Below are 17,304 nucleotides of genomic sequence, written 5' to 3' on the forward strand. Positions count from 1 at the left end.
TTTGTATCTGTGCACTCCTGCTCTCAGGAAGAAGAATATGCAAACCCCCTCTAAGAGGACTTCCAAATCAAAATAAGGAACTCTATCCCTTGATGCATATTTATGAAAAGCTAAGAGGCTATTTTAGGGAATTGGTTTCAGAGTGAGCTAGAGAAAATAGTCTTCTAAAAGCCTTAAGACCAAGTACATACAATTTCAGGTGCAAGTTGCCTCCTTTCTTAACAACTATAGAATATGGTAGCAGTCTTCCATTATTGCCTATAGGCTATCAAGGAATCTGAGGTGTAACAGTTTTAGTAATATTTTGTTTAAAACACCTATAGTCTGTCCCTCTCTGTAAACACCTTAACTCCCACTGGTATTTCCCTTCTCTAAACTCCCATTCAGAATAATACTTACTTGTTTTCTCATTATTTCATGTGTGTTTGGCCTGTTTTTTTCCAGTAGAAAGAGTGTCAAGCCTGGAGTCAGGAAGACCTGAGTTCAAATTCAAGCTGAGACACTAGCTGTGTGACCTTGGATAAGTCACTTAACCTCTGTCCCAGTTTCCTCATCTGTAAAGTGGAAAATAATAGCACCTACCTCGAAGGGTTTTTGTGAGGACCAAATGAGATCACATTTGTAAAAGTGCTTAGCACAGCACCGGCACATAATAGGTGTTATATTCAATAATCTGGGAAGAGATGGATGCCACCTTGACTGACAGGGATTGCAGTTGAGAGATTCGGAATGTTCCCAGGTGCTGTGAGCCAGGGGCAAACATCAGTTGGCCCCACCCTATATATACCCCTCACAGCTACATTGAAGGAGGGCTCTGGACTCAGAGGCTGAGAACTGGAGATCACAAATCTCTGCAAACCTCTGTGGTTCTTTCTGGAAAGGTTACCCATCTATCTAACCTCTCAAGTGTCCTTGCTGTTATAAAGAAGGTATCTTTGTCTACTATTATAGCTATTATAGGGTATATTAATCAAGGAAGCTGTGCCTTGGATTCCCTTGATAGCTGGTGTAGGGACACCCGAGTCCTGTCACTCAGCTGGATGTTATAATAACTGCCCCTTCTTAATAACAGCACCCAGGCAGGATCCCTAAAGGTCAGGTGGATGGGTAACCCTTTCAGGTCCCACCTGGAGTTGGATTGATTATTAATATTGGGTTCTATTAGCCTTGGATAACATTTTCATCTGACTGTGTTGCTCCCTCCCCAAGAGTTGTGATGTAATAACTACTCAGGAAGGTACTTAATAAACTTTACCTATAGATGTTAATAAGGGAAAGGAATAATCAGGAACAGATTGGGGATAGAAGACCCTGTCACTAATGGCTGTGATCACTAATCCCTCAGGACTGTAGGCTGTTTCAGTAATGCTGGAGCTCTTGTTCTTCACCTCCTCTGGCTCAGCTTGGCCAAGGCCAAACCAGAGAAAGCAATCTGCTCGATTGATACAGATATTGATGATCCCTCTCAGCTTCTTATTGCCAGTTGTTATATCAGTCCTACAGCTGTCAGGAAATACCTCCCTTACTTCCCTCTGCTTCTTCTCTTTCCCTCTTCCCGGTTCCCACCCGGGCCCGGATGCCTAAATATCTAATGTTGGTTCAGATGTCTAAATATCTAGGGGGAATTCAGAGAGAATCAGAGGACCCACTGTCAGAGATCCACGGTTCAATGCTCCAAGATCAGAGATCAATGTCCAAGGCCAAGGGTCCAAAGCCAAGGGCTTTTGTCAGATGGCTGTCAGGGTAATTATATCCTTTAGCCAAGTGCCTTTCCTCTTATCCAACCCCAAGTTGAGCTTTAACTGCCTGGCAGTTAAACTTGATTATAGATAATTATACAGAATGTAAATTCTTTGGTGCTGAAAGCATCTCTTCCCCCCAGAAGTGATATGACACTGATAGAATCCCCTACACATCCCTTGAGAGAAAAGATGAGTGGAATATGAGGCCAAAAAATTCTCTTTAAAGTTAAAAAAAAAACAGAATGAGGATGAAATAATGGCTATGTCAGATGGACTGTTTTGTATCTGTGCACTCCTGCTCTCAGGAAGAAGAATATGCAATCCCCCTCTAAGAGGACTTCCAAATCAAAATAAGGAACTCTATCCCTTGATGCATATTTATGAAAAGCTAAGAGGCTATTTTAGGGAGTAATAACCCTAGCACTCTGGACAGAGTAACCATTAAGTACTGACTGGAGAAATACTTATTGGATCAATTGGTAGATTTTGGGATTAGTTTTGCTAGATATATCTGTGGAATCTTTTGCCATGACTAGGAAACCCCAAGTCTTTTCCAGTAGAAGGAAGGCTAGACTTTTCATGACATACATATCAAAACTGGTTTTATTACTTGAAATTCTGTTTTGTTCTCTTCAGGATTTTGTTTTACTGAAGTTCTGTGTTGACAAATTAAACATTTGTGACATTTAAATACTATGTTGAGAACTTTGGATTTGTACCTTTCCAGTGACAAAAAATTGTAGCAACCCATTCTAATTCTGGGAGTGTCTTACTGTTGCTTTTATAAGTTAACTTCGATGTAGGACTTTAGAAGTTAAAAGCCCTTTGCAGATATCTCATTTGCTTCTCATGATAATTTCAGAATGTCAGTGCTATTATCTCCATTTTACAGATGAGGAGACTGAAGCTGAGAGAAATTTAAGGGACTTGCCCAGTGTCGCATAGCTAGTGTCTGAGGTCAGACTTGAACTCAGATCTTCCTGACTCCACATCCAGCACATTATTCACTCTTAACATTACTTGCCTCTAATTTTAGATTTTTAAGTGTGATTTCTAGGCTGTGTTAACATCTTGTAGTTTGCATTTCTAGATCTCCTGTAATGCAGCAGAAGTTCTTTTTAAAACGAATAATTCCTTCTTTCTAGATTTCTGCTTCAATGTCTCGAAGATCTCGATGCCAACCTAAGAAAATTAAATTCTCGTTTGTTCGTCATTCGTGGACAGCCAGCAGATGTGTTTCCTCGACTTTTCAAGGTAAATTTTAAAACATTGGACATATACATTAATATTCTTACTCTCAGCTATGAAAATATTCTATTTGAGTGTATAAGTTTTAGCTAAATACAAAAGTTTAGAAAGTAGAAATTGTTTTGATGAATTACTTAATTCATAGAATTTTAGATTATCTCAGCCAGTTGCTTTCCTTTACTCAGAAGGAAAGCCAGTCCCAGAGAAGTAGGGAATTTTGTTCAAATCTACAATTTGATACTGTTAGAATTGACTATCTTTATCTATTTGACTCCTTCCCTTTCATTTTACCCCAATAACAATAATAATTCACATTTGTATATTGTTTTATGATTTGTGAAACACTTTCCTCACAAAATCATTGAGAGAAATAGTGCAGATTTTATTATCCTCATTTTTCAAATGAGGAAACTGAGGTTCACAATGTTCAGCTTCTCTGGAATATGCCTCTGATTCTCTTAATCTTCTTCCAACTGTTTACCTGGCCCCAGGGCAATTTTCTACTCCTCATGTGGTGAAGTAGGAAAGGTATGACTATTCTCTCCCTGTTGACAGAGCTATCTTTAAGTGTTAAATAGGGCCAGAAGGCCTTCCCTAGGCTGCTGCTTGCCAAGGAAAAGATTTGATCTAATTGGTAGTAGCTTTTCTCTCCTCCCCTCCCACCATTCTTCCTCACCCCTGATTCCTTGACAAAGCCTTCACTAATGAATTCTGGCCTTGGTTCAAGTTTGATCACAACTGTGTCTATTCATGAGTCCCACTTTCAGTTACATTGAAGAGTTTCATGTAGAAAGAGTATCAAGAACAGTTATATAAACTTAGCCATGCATGGATGGGCTAGTGTATTGCAGTACAATTATTCATAAAAAACTTTTCATCAAAACTCACTACACTTGAAATTGATTATTTTTTAATTCACTGGTTTTCAAAGATATGATTAAGTTGAATTTTTTAAAGTCTCAAACTATTTTGTTGAGTCAGGTAGATCCTGCCTACCAGTTTGCAAATTGGCTTAACTTTCTGCGTATGGTACTCCTGCACTGACAGACAGACAGACAGACAGACAGACAGACAGACACACACACACACACACACACACACACACACACATATCATTGTATTAAAAATATTGGGCCACGTGAGGCTTATCTCTGATTTCTTTGGTTTGATAATATGATTTGACTCTCCTTTGCCAATTTACTACTTAGATGGAAATACCCAGTAATGAAAGCTGCTGTTCTCAATGGTTGTTGTATTAGTTAAATGTCAAGAAGTAGTCAATCTTTTCCTGGTTAATATTGCTCCAGAAGCTGCAGGTGTTGGCCATGTTCCTATACTTTTGATAGAGGGTTTGTCTCTGGGCTAAATCTCATTTTGCATCTAGCCCTGTCTAAAGCCATCTACAAAATGGGCAAAATGTTTTCTTTGGAGTTTAAGTTCTCCTGTTGTCATTTTAATAGCTTTGTATCCAAATAGTTCATCAAAACCAATACAAAATAAAAGAAAGGATAAGGCTATTGAAGATGATTATGGCAATCCCAATCCAAACTGCTTAAGCAAGCTATTAATTTTTTAAAATGAGAACTGAACAAAAATAAAGACATTGAGTTTTACCAGAATTTCTTAAAGAAGTATAACCAGGGGGCAGCTAAGTAGCACAGGGGATAGAGCACCCCGTCTGAAGTCAGATGGACTTGGGTTCCAATCTGGCCTCAGACACTTCCTAACTGTGTGACCCTGGGAAAGCCACTTAACCCCCATTGCCTATCCCTTTTGCCTTGGAATCAATACTTAGTATTGATTCTAAGACAAAAGGTAAAGGTTTAAAAAAAAAAAAAGTAGTATAGCCAGTGTGAAGCATGGCCATAGTGAGGAATCTGAGGGCATGTGGCTGCCACTCTGGCAAGCATAAGCACCCTTTTGTCAAGTGGAGAACATCACACAGAATAGTGAACAAAGCCTCCCTTCAAAAAACCAAAAGCAACAGTTAAGAGGAAAATAAGCCTGCCAAAAACTAGCTAGGTGTTTGGCCCAGCTGAGCCTCTTATTCTGAAAGCATTTGTAGGTAAAACTGGAAAGAAAATAATAAATAGATTTTAAGAGGGACAGATCTGTCTGGGTTGCTGAAGGAAGTTATTCCTATTGTCATTGATAGTAGACCTACCACATTTGGACACTACAGTCTCCATGGTACAGATATGGAAGAAGAAGGGTAGAGTTAGGGGAAAAGATGATGAGTTCCATTTTGGACATATTGATTTTGAGATGCTAATGGGGCATTCAGGTGAAAATGTGCAATAGGCACTTGGTGACATGGGATGGGAGTATGAAAAATAAAATAGATTTGGGGAGTCATTTACATAGAGGAGAGGATTACGTAAGAGTTATTACTTTATACACTTTATTTCACTTAAATACATGGAAATGATGGAATCACCCAGGGAAGAAGTACAGAGTAAAATTAAAAGCAGGGTCCTAAGGGATATAGAATAGAGATGTATTTAATTTCAGAATTAGAAGAGAAGGAATCCCTACTGTAACATTCTGGTCAAGTAGTCACCTGTCTTCTGCTTGGAGATCTCTAGGGGAGGCAGCCACCCACCCTCCTGAGGCAGCTCTGAGTGTTAAGAATTTGTGACATCCAACTTGTTTGCCTCTCTGTGGTATCCACCCTGTTCTAGGCCTCTGGAGCTGAGCAAAATGAGCCTAATCCAGTGTTGCCAAACCTTTTAGAGATCACATGCCTGAATTGTGCCTTCAAGCTGTATATGAGCACCCCCTCCACACACATTACTCCAGACAGCAGAGGGAGGGGCATGTGAACATTATCCTTAGGCTCAGTGGAGTGGGGGGAATGGAGCAGTCCCCTCTAGCATGCTGGGGCATGTGTGCCACATCTTTGCCAACATGGACCTGATCCCTTTTCCACAGGGTAATCCTACACTGATAGAAAGACCTTCTCTTTCCTTGTCTAAATCAGAATTCCTCATCTTTTCCTACTCCCAAATTTCCTATTATAAACTAGGGTTCGTCACCTCCTCATACTTGCCACACATATTCAGGCAGAAATGAAAAAATGAAACATGGCGGGATGGGGATGGTGGTAGCACATTTATTAAAAGCTTCCTGGTGGGCAAAGCACTGTGCTAAATAAACACTGGAAATACAAAATATAAAACTCAGAGAGTATTGCCCTCATGGGGCTTACATTCTAATGAGGAGACAACACATAGAGAATGTTTTAGCTGCCATTCTGGTAGAAGGTCCCATGGTCAGGCTGCTTCTTTAATGTCAACTTCACTGAAAAAATGATATGTTTCTGATAACCAAGGATTTTGGTGGCAAGAACTTTCATTTCTGGGTCTTTGGTAACTGTGGCTAGGCTGTATCTCCCCTGGGACTACTTCCTGTATAATGGCTACAGGCAATGGGCTGGAAGCATTATTCTTCCCAATCTCTTGGGTATAGGGTTCTAACTCCCTTAGGGTCTGAGGGGGAATAGTAGTCAAGATTTTAGTGGCAACTTTCCTAGCACATGCTGCCTCCTTGCTCTTCCTCAGAGGGCCATGTTATTTCCTCTTGACCTCATGGCTTCTCTCATATATCCTCTTCTCCCTCTATTTGTACAGTCACTTAGCAGCCCTGGAATATAGTGAAGCCCTCATCTCTTGTTTACCCTATTGTAATAGCCTCTTGTTGGTCAACTTGCATCATTCTCGTCCTTCCATTCAACTGACAAAAAGATTTTTTGTTTCTGACCTTATCACTCATCCACTCAACAAACTACAGTGTCTCCCTGTGACCTAAGGAATCAAATATAAAGTACTCTGGCATTTAAACCCTGAAGAGGTTGGCCCCTTCTGATCTTTCCATTCTTCTTATACTTTATTCTTCTCCATGGTCTCTGTAATCTGGCTACATCGGCCTATATGCTCTTACAAATAACACCCTGTCCCCTGAGAATAGAAGCTCCTTGAGGTCAAGGACTGTTTCATTTTTGTCTTTGTACCAACAGCACCTACCAGAAGAGACTCTTAATAAATGTTTAGTGATTGCTTGTTTGATAAATAATAGATTTAGAAAGGAAATGGGAGGTAAAGGGAGAGATGGATGGCCAAGAAATTTGGGTCAGAAAGAGGAATTCCAGAGCCGATGATCTTGGAAGTGACACCATCATCAGTGAGATCTACACTATTGTCACAAATGTTGATGCTCCCAATTATAAGAACAGGGTTGGGTAGGAAGGGTTGGTTGGGTAGAAAGGAAGATTGATCCAGATACTGAACCACAGAGAAAGAAAGGTGGCTGGCCTGGAGGCTGCTGGTCTACTATAGTTCCTAGGATCTCAGGAAATTGAGAGAGGCTCTAAGGTAGAAACTGCAGAGCAGGGAGTCTGCAATGTGGCAATGGTAAGCAAAGAAACAGTCCCCTCCTTATCTTGACCCAATGTTTCAAAGTGCATGAAAGGAGGAACATCCCACCCTAGAGAGAATGTCCAGGAGATCATGTTTTCCTATGAAGATGACAAGAATGTAAACTTAAAAGATATAGAACAAAAGGGAGTTTGTTATGAATCATTGAGAATTCCAAAAGCCATCATGGAATGGAAGGGCTGGGGAAAATGGGAACTAGCTGTGGGGCTTGATGGAGCTGGATAAGGATGAGTATACAAGGAGAGATAAAATGATAAGATGTTCATCCTAACAGAATGGACTCTGAATAACGGAGGTAAGTTGGTGAGGAGGTAGGAGGGGCCACCAAGCTGCACTCTGGCCTTCTCTATGATATCCTAGAAAGCTCTTCATCTTGACCAGTCACTTCTACCCTGGAATTCATAATATTTTCTGCCCCTTTGTCCCCCATTGGATGGCTCCTCTTGTAAAATGAGATCATATTTGTAAAAGCTTTTGTGCCTAGCATATAGTAGGTGCTTAATAAATGTTGCCTCCCAGAACCTCCATTTAATGAGGGCACCCAGCCCAGCCATTCCTTCATTTCCACCGGGCTGTACTCCTGGATCTCTCCGTCATCTCCACCCTTCCTTCCAGCTTCCTTTTACATATTGTCTTTCCTCATTAGAATGTACATTCCTTGAGGGCAGAAACTGTTTTTGCTTGGATTTCCAGCATATAGTAAACATTTAATAAATACTTGTTGACTGACTACATCCAGCAATGGCAGTGGGGTACTAATGTCACTCTCTCCAAATTTTGTCTCTAAATATTGGGGGTTTGGGGTGAACATGAGTGAAAGCTACTGTTGTTCAGCTCTATGTGGAATAGGCTTGCTGACTTGGTGTTTGTGTGAGAGGGACAGAGATAAAGAAATAGACTTAAGCAACAGGAATAGTAAACACCTGAGGGATGTGGGACCCAAGCCAAATTGAACATTTGTTCTGTAACTTCGTTCCCATATGGTGGCCAAAAGGAACACCCACCAGATATTCTGAATGTTAAAAGAAACCTTCAACTCTCAGTCTTTGAATTAATAGAGTGTCCTGGAACTTTTGGCTTCCTGGGACTTAGGATGTCTAATGGATCTGCTTTGGATCTTTAGAAAGATGTGATTCAACTTTGGGCAGACCCTTTACTGAAAGAAAACTGTTGAAATGATTATCATTGTCCAAAATTAAATGATCATCTTGGTTGAGAGGTACTGAATCCCCTAGAGCAGGGATGAGCAACCTTTTTGGCCGTGAGAGCCATAAACGCCACATTTTTTAAAATGTAATTTCGTGAGAGCCGTACAATGCTCACAGTGCGCCCTCCTGTAACAGCGCGTGAAAAAAAAAATGGACTTTATGGCTCCTGCGGAAAGAGCCAGATGTGGCTCGAGAGCCATACGTTGCCGACCCCTGCCCTAGAGACTGCCCAATGACTTGTCAAAGGTGATGTAAATGGGAGCTCATAATTTGGGCCAGACGAGTTCTGACATTTCTTTGATTCTCCAACGTGGGTATGAAGAATCCACATTCCAATTCTTCTTCTTTTTAAACCCTTACCTTCCATCTTGAAACCAATGCAAGGCAGAAAAGTGGCAAGGGCTAGGCAGTGGGGAGTTAAGGCCCTTGCCTAGGGTCATATAGCTAGGAAGTGTCTGAGGCCTGGTTTGAACCCAGGATCCCCTGACTGTAGGCCTGGCTCTCAATCCACTGCATCACCTTGCTGCCCCCCTCCGATCCTTTTAATACATAGAATCTTCATTTCATTCTTGAGATAAATGTCTGATATTATCCTCATTGTATCATTATTCAAAACAAAATGTCAAATAAGTGTGTTCAACCTCATAGGATGTCATTCTTGAATGTGACTGACCTATGACCTCTAGTCTGACCTAGGACATTTCCTGGCGTGTTCTGGTTTCACATGCTTGTGGTTTTCTCTTGCTTCCTTTGGAGATCTGGTGAGCCGTCTGTCAGTTTTGTTGAGGCAGCCCTTTAAGATTTAGGCTTGTTTCATCCATCTATCCCATCCCCTGTGTTCCTTGAGATAAAACACTTGTGAGAGATAAAGTTTCAGTGAATGTTAACCTTGTAGATATCAGAGCATGCTCCCACTTATTACTGCCTGAGGTAATTGTAAGATCACCAGATCAGCTGGAAATGGGAGCAAGTTTGTAGAGACCTTCAAAGTAATTCAACAGAATGAGTCAATACAAATTAATAGTAGTCAGAATGTTTCTTTGCAGAAGGATTTTTCCTAATTGTATTTCTTTTACTATTGCAATGGGAAAAAATTTACTGAAATCTATTTGCTTTGTCTGCCTTCTTTGATTTTAGGAATGGAACATTGCTAAGCTTTCCATTGAATATGATTCTGAGCCCTTTGGGAAGGAACGAGATGCAGCTATTAAGAAACTGGCCAGTGAGGCAGGAGTGGAAGTCATTGTACGAATTTCACATACTCTGTATGACCTAGACAAGTAAGTTCTGTGGCAGGATCTTAAAACGTGACTTCAAATGGTGATTAACCAAAAATACAGTTAACAAGTTGGTATCCTAAAGAGATAAAAAAAAAAAAAAAACACCATAAAGGAGAACGACCTATATGTATAAAAATATTTAAAGCATTGCTTTTTAGTCATTAGGGAATGGCTGAGTAAATTATAGTAAATTATTATAAGGGAATACTATTGTGCTGTAAGAAATGAAAAGCAAGGGAGCAGCTGGATGTCTCAGTGGATTGAGAGTAGGCCCAGAGATGGGAAGTCCTGGGTTCCAATCTGGCCTCAGATATTTCCTAGCTGTGTGACCCTGGGCATGTCACTTAACCCCCATTGCCTAGCCCTTAACAGTCTTCTACCTTGGAACCAATACACAATATTGATTCCATGATGGAAGGTGAGAGTTTTAGAAAAAAAGAAAGAAAGAAAGAAATGAAAAACAGGGAGAGCTCAGAAAAACCTGAAAAGACTTATATAAACTAATGCAGCGAGAGAAGCAGAACCAGGAGAACATTGTAAAACACAGCAATAGGAATACTGTACAGTAAACAGCTGTGAATAACTTAGCTATTCTCAGGAAAACTATTCCATAGGACTCATTTTAAAAAATGCCATCTACTTCCAGAGAAAAAGAACTGATAGATTCTGAATCCCAGACCAAAGCAAACTTTTTTTTACTTTCTTAATTTTTTTAAATTTGTGTTTCCTTCCATAAAAGGATTAATATGGGAAAATGTTTTACATGATCACACATGTAAAATCTATATAAGATTGCTTACCATCTCAAGGAGGGTTGAGGGGAGAAAAGGAGAAAATTCAAGAATCAATATTCTTTGAAAAAGATTGGAAACTGTTTTTACATGTAATTGAGGGGAAAGTACATTAAATTAAAAAACAAAAAAACTATATGCAGGGCTAGAGACAGGAGGTCCTAGGTTCACATGTGACTTCAGACAATTCCTAGCTGTGTGGCCCTAGGCACAACCCCCCTTGCCTAGCCCTTACCACTCTTCTGCCTTGGAACCAATATATAGTATTGAGTCTAAGATGGAAGGTAAAGGTTTATATATATATATATATGAATGTGTGAATATTTATTAAGTACTTGCCATGTGTCAGGCATTGTGCTTAAGCATGATTTAAACATTCCTATCTCATTCTGCACTTTTGTCCCTTCTATTCCCCCTGCTTGGAATGCCCTGCCCCCCCTCCTCTCTGCCCATCAGACTCCTTCCCATCCAGAAAAATGCCATCATCAGAAATCCAAGGTCAGCTTTCAGGGAATATCTCATCATGCAGCTAAACCAGGGACTGTACTATTCATCTGCTTGGCTGAAAGGAAATTACCAGCTGCTGTACATAAGGCCATGGTAGGCCTTCTATGGTAGGCCTATTTGCCTGCCTGCTGGCTGCAATCTCAGAGCAGCAGGTGGCCACTTTAAAAAATGGAATATTATTTTATTTTCTCCCCAATTACATGTAAAAACAATTTTTAACATTTAAAAAAAATTTTTTTTGAGTTCCAGATTCTCTCCCTCCCTTCCCTCTCCCTGAGACAGTAAACAATCTGATATAGATTTTACATGTACAGTCATGTAAAACCTGTGGCCACTTCTTTCTGACCCAGAGTGATCAATCCATCCTGACCAACAGTAGGATTTGTCTGTACCTCATTGAATGTTTGGGCATATTCTGCCTTGAGGTATCTCATATAAGGTTCAAATCTGTGTAAATGTATTTTGCCCTAATAAACTAATGAGCTCCTGGGGGAGAAGGGACTGACCCTGGGTCATAAAATATGTCCCTTTACATTACTTAGTAGAGTTCATGATTGATAGTAGCAAGCCAATCAGTATCTCTTGAATTAAGAAGTACAAAATAACAGCGCATACAGTACAGAAATTTTATAATTCCTCAAGCTCTTTAGATGAATTTAACCTTTAGTCAGATGCTTATTTTCACAAATTAGTACTACAAATTTTTTGCCTTACCAGTCTGCAGTTGGCTTACTTTATACCAAAGAAATTTATTCCATGTCTTTGAAAAAATAACTACAGTCAAAAATAATTCTGGTATTGACCTACCAAATGTCCTGATTTGTATCTGCAATTCCAGATACCTTTGATAATGAACTTTCAGTGACTGTGTATGTAATGAAGAAAGGTAGATTGATTTGAGACCTTTCTAAATGTCACATGTTAGTTAGAATCTGAACCATGAATGATGGTGAGATTAGCTGGTTAAATGAGTCAATAGATTCTAAAGGGAAAGACAAATTTTAATTTTATGTTTTTGGAGAAAAGTTAAGAGGGAGCAGGATAGGATCAAAAGGTATGCCACACATAGGCATCTCCTTCCTGAATATGTCCATTCTAGGTATCATTTAAAGATTCTTACTAACTACTGTGAATGAATTTCTTTTTCTTATATCTGGCTGGAGATGACCCAAAAGTTTATTGAGGATCAGTTTTTAAAAATTCATACTAAAATAGATTTATTCTCTTTTTATACTAATGCCAGACTTTTTCCCCTTATACAACAGGATCATAGAACTGAATGGTGGACAACCACCTCTGACATATAAAAGATTCCAAACTCTGATCAGCAAAATGGAACCATTAGCGACTCCAGTGGAGACAATCACACCTGAAGTGATGCACAAGTGTGTGACTCCTCTCTCAGATGAACATGATGAAAAATATGGTGTGCCCTCACTAGAAGAACTAGGTGTGTTGAAGCAGTTTCTACTTTGAAGGACACAGGGGGCCAGAATGAGGTTGGGTGAGGCCAATATAGGAATTGTTTTTTCTTGGCTATGTATATTGGTTACAAAAGTTTTGTTTTCCTTTTCTTTTTTCTGACAAGGGATTGGTGGAGGAGGTGAGGAGGGATTGCGCTGCAAAAGATAAGAAAGAAAAGAAGGTCATTGTGACATCTTTTTTAAAAAATTCAGAGAAAAAAGAGATTGAGACATAGACAAGCAGACACTTGAGAAGCTCTAAATTGAAGTTACATACTTAAAAGGAAAAGCAGCTGTCCAACCAGCCAATCAATACACATTTATTAAGCACCTTCTGTGTGTCAGCACTGTGCTAAACACTGGCCAGAATAGAGCTGCAGCTTCTCGTATAATCTTCCTTCTCTTCAGCTATGTTGCAAGAATGCCCATTTTCTTGGATGTAATGCATAGAATAAAAAATTTTAAATCAGCAGTTTTAACTATGGGATTTAAGAGGTAGACTTCAGCCACAACATCCACCTTCTGTCATCTCACCAATGACCACATCTGCCAAATAAGGAAAATGAAAAATGTTCAATGCAAGTCTGAAGCTAACAAGTTCTCACTGTAGGTGTCTGTATCTGTATGCTATGTGAGGTGTGACACAGCCTTACAGCTTTCAAATGCAGGTCTAAAGGACAGGGCCAACAAGCTTTCCTTAACTAAGTGTTTACTCTGGGCCAGCACCAAGGAGGCTCTCTAGGAGCTCACACTCTGATGGGGACAACACAGAAACAGCTCTGAACAGACTATGTAGATGCAGGATTGTTTGTCACCATCATCTGAAAGGGAAGACACTAGCAATAAGGTGGGAACGTCTTTTGCACAAGGCAGGCCTTTAACTGGAACTTGAAGGAGGCTGGAGAAGCTAGGAGGTAGCAATGAAGAGGGAAAGAATGGGCTCAGTGTTGGACAGAGTAAGTTTAAGGGCACCTGATTCTGAGTGTTCAGTAGTTAGTTGGAGATGTGAAACTAGAACTTAAGAGAGAGTGTAGAACCGAGAAATATCAGCATCAAAATAAGCATTGAAACCTTGGGAGCGAATGAGCTCCCCAACTGAAATAGTAGGGAGAAGAAAAAGAGAGGAGTCTTCATCATTATTCAGCAACTTCTTTTCATGAATAGAATGCTAGTGGTAGAATCAGAAAGACCTAAATTCAAATCCCACATCTGACAGTAACCATGTGACCACTGAGATCCAAATCTCAGTTTCTCTAACTTAGTAGAGACAGTAATACCTGTTATATTTTTGTTACATGATAGCTGTGAGAATCAAATGATATTTATTTAGAGCAATTTTTCAAGCATTAAAGTGCTTTACAAAAGTCCTTTGTTTGTATCCATATAATTGCTGAGGTTACAACAATTAATCATTTAACATTTGCTAAGTACCTACTATGTGCCAGGCATTGTGCTATGTGCTGCTACATGTGGAACACATATTTCCTCTTGTCTCTGACTATCTTCCTGGCTTTTAAAGATGCCTTTTCTGTTTCCATAGGCTTTGATACAGATGGTTTACCTTCTGCAGTGTGGCCTGGTGGGGAAACAGAAGCCCTCACACGCTTGGAGAGACATTTAGAAAGAAAAGTATGGTGATCACTGCTATCTTGCTAAACTAGCATTTTAAGAACGGTTTCTCACCCTCCATTAAAAAAAAAAAGTGGGCAGGGATACTGGATGCCAGGTTCCTATGATATGAGCAGAGAATTCTAAGATGGCTTGGACTTAGGCAGCTAAATGACTCAGTGGATAGAAAGCCAGAACTGGAGTCAAGAGGTCCTGGGTTTATATATATGGCCTCAGACTCTTCCTAGCTGTGTGATCCTGAGCAAGTTGCTTAACCCCAATTGCTTAGTCCTTACTGCTCTTCTGCCTTGGAACTAATACTTAATACCAATTCTAAGATGGAAATTAAGGGTTTACTGTTTAAAAGAGAGAGCCTTTGAACTTGACTAGGCAAAGCCAAGCTAGGTTGAGCAGTAAGGATTTTAGCTACCTTGATTTCTACTGTGCAAAATGGTCCATCCCCTTAACCCTGAGCTGCGGTTACCCATGTGAGTGCTCATCTTTCTGACCTGTCACTTTGTGCTCTCTGTGCACTAAGTGATATCCAGGATCTGTATTCCTGACCAGAGGGAAGCCATCTCCCTTCTTGTCCCTAACCACGACCTCATCAGATAGGCTAACGTTTCAGAGATAATTAAAGAAGACTCAACCCCATGTGGGAAGTTCTGCTTTCCCAAGAGGGTGAGCCAGGTGGTATTGCCAAAACAGAGGTGTCACCCTCTTGTCTGCCATTCTTGCTAACATTTTACTAACATGGCCTAGATAGCTGTTGTAGGGACTTTTACCCACCAAGATCAGCTGCATCAAACAATGATTTTGAACACTTCTCTACATGCAGAAAAAACAATTAAGTGTGGAATTCTTTGTGACTTAGGCTTGGGTAGCAAACTTTGAAAGACCAAGAATGAATGCGAATTCTCTTCTGGCAAGCCCAACAGGACTCAGTCCTTACCTGCGATTTGGCTGTTTGTCTTGTCGCCTATTTTACTTCAAGTTGACTGACCTTTACAAGAAGGTGGGTCCCTCCATTGTGGTCTTCTGAGCTTAGCCATCAGCCAATCCAGTGACAAGATGTTCATGACATTCTGCTTTCTTGTTGCCAGGTAAAAAAGAACAGTTCACCTCCCCTCTCCCTTTATGGGCAGCTCTTGTGGCGAGAATTTTTCTACACAGCAGCTACAAACAACCCACGCTTTGATAAAATGGAAGGGAACCCCATCTGTGTTCAGATTCCCTGGGATAGGAACCCCGAGGCACTAGCCAAGTGGGCTGAAGGCAGGACAGGCTTCCCCTGGATTGATGCCATCATGACCCAGCTGCGTCAGGAAGGTTGGATTCACCATTTGGCCAGACATGCAGTTGCCTGCTTCCTGACACGAGGGGACCTATGGATTAGCTGGGAGGAAGGAATGAAGGTGAGCTATCTCTTTATTAAACTAACCTCAACTTAACTCAGCACTCAAAGATTCCCATTCCACACCAGCAGGCAGTTTTCTTTAGATCACTGAACTGGTAAGTCAAGAGAAAACCAAGTTCTGGCTCTAGAGCTCTGTCACAGGCCAAATGTCTGACCTTGGAAAAGGTCTCTCTGTGGACCTTCATTTCTCAACCTATAAAATGAGGGCGTTGGACTAGGTCTATAAGGTCCTTTCTGTATTGAGGTGCTACAAGTCTAAGATGACTGAGAATCCTAGACTTAGAAACTCAGGAGTTTGAAGTCTAGTCAGAATTCATTTATTAAGCACTGTGCTAAGCACAGAAGGTGCATAGAAAGAGAAAGAAGCAGCTCCTGCCCTCAAGGAGCTGATAGTCTAATGGGGGAGACAACATGCACACAACTCTATACACATGAGATGTTTACCAGACAAATTAGAAAGAGTCTTAGAGGACAGCACTAACGTCAGAGATCATCAGGAGAGGCTTCCTGGAGAAGATGGGATAAAACCTGTGTGGCCTGAAGGAAGGCAGGGAAGCCAGGCAATGAGGATGAGAAGGGAGAGTATTCTAGGCCTCCTGAAAACCCCAGGGTGGCCTGTCGTGTTCCAGACCACAGAATATGGAATGGGGAAAGAATGTGTAGGAAGACTGGGAAGGCAGGAAGGAGCCAGGCCAGGAGGGTCTCTAAAAGCCAAACAGAGTGCTTTACATTTCTCTCCTCAGTGGAGGACGAACTGAGGGGTGTGAGGTGATTAGGGAAGAGGTGGGTAGGAGGATTGGAGGAATGGGAGAAAGGAGAGAGGAAGGGAAAGGAAGGTAGCTATCCCCAGCCCTGGCTGGGGGATATTGACCAGAGCCCTTCAGGGGCTCAAATAAATGATCTGAGAGCAACTTTAGGGTTTGAATAGCTAGGTTTTATTTTATTTTATCAGTCTTTTGACTTTGTTTTATTTGTTCTTGTTGTCTTGAGAGATCATTGGTTTCTAAGTGTTCGATTCTAGCCTTTAAGGACTGGTTTTCGGCTTTAATGTTTTGGTTTTCGGCTCTAATGTTTTGGTTTTCGGCTTTAATGTTTTGGTTTTCGGCTATAATTTTTTGGTTTTCCTTTTCAATCTGGTCATTTTTGGTCTTCAGTTGTCTTGTCTCACTTTCCAGTTGCGAAATTCTGCCTTTTAAACTGTTATTTTCTTGCCAGATTTCTTCCATCTTCCTCAGCATTTCATTTTTAAATTCTTCCATAGCTTGTGACCAGCTTTCATTTTTTGGGGGAGGTTTGGGTTTTTGTTTTCCCTCCTCTGTTGTCTGGATTTTCTCTGTGTAGAAGTTGTCCAGTGTTCCAGAGTTTCTCTTGATGATCTTTTTCTTCTGGACTTCCTTATTGCTGGCCATTGTTGGCCCCGCCCCTTTTCAGCTTTGTCTTTGCACTCAGGGTCTGCCTGGGCCTTGCAAGCTCCAGGGGGCTCCGGTCTCCTTGTCCTCGGGGTCAGGCCTCCTGGTAGTTCCCGGTCTGCCCCTCTGCTCGAGGTTCCTTTAGCAGTCTTTGGGGCTGCTTCCACTGCAGACCAGAGCCCGCACACGGGGTCCTCA

At 40.8% G+C, this 17,304-nt stretch overlaps 1 protein-coding gene across 1 annotated transcript in view; it reads left to right on the forward strand.

Annotated features, from left to right (window-relative positions):
- CRY1 (cryptochrome circadian regulator 1) overlaps nucleotides 1–17,304 on the forward strand; it is a 55,638-nt gene that overhangs the window by 29,120 nt on the left and 9,214 nt on the right. Inside the window, exons 2-7 of the mRNA XM_044677242.1 lie at nucleotides 2,888–2,996; nucleotides 9,769–9,911; nucleotides 12,475–12,659; nucleotides 14,213–14,301; nucleotides 15,155–15,295; nucleotides 15,384–15,695. Coding sequence (XP_044533177.1) covers nucleotides 2,888–2,996; nucleotides 9,769–9,911; nucleotides 12,475–12,659; nucleotides 14,213–14,301; nucleotides 15,155–15,295; nucleotides 15,384–15,695 — 979 coding nt within the window. The remainder of the gene's footprint in view (nucleotides 1–2,887; nucleotides 2,997–9,768; nucleotides 9,912–12,474; nucleotides 12,660–14,212; nucleotides 14,302–15,154; nucleotides 15,296–15,383; nucleotides 15,696–17,304) is intronic.

The sequence above is a fragment of the Gracilinanus agilis genome, chromosome 5 (genome assembly GCF_016433145.1).
Source record: "Gracilinanus agilis isolate LMUSP501 chromosome 5, AgileGrace, whole genome shotgun sequence".
Taxonomy (NCBI): Eukaryota; Metazoa; Chordata; class Mammalia; order Didelphimorphia; family Didelphidae; genus Gracilinanus; species Gracilinanus agilis.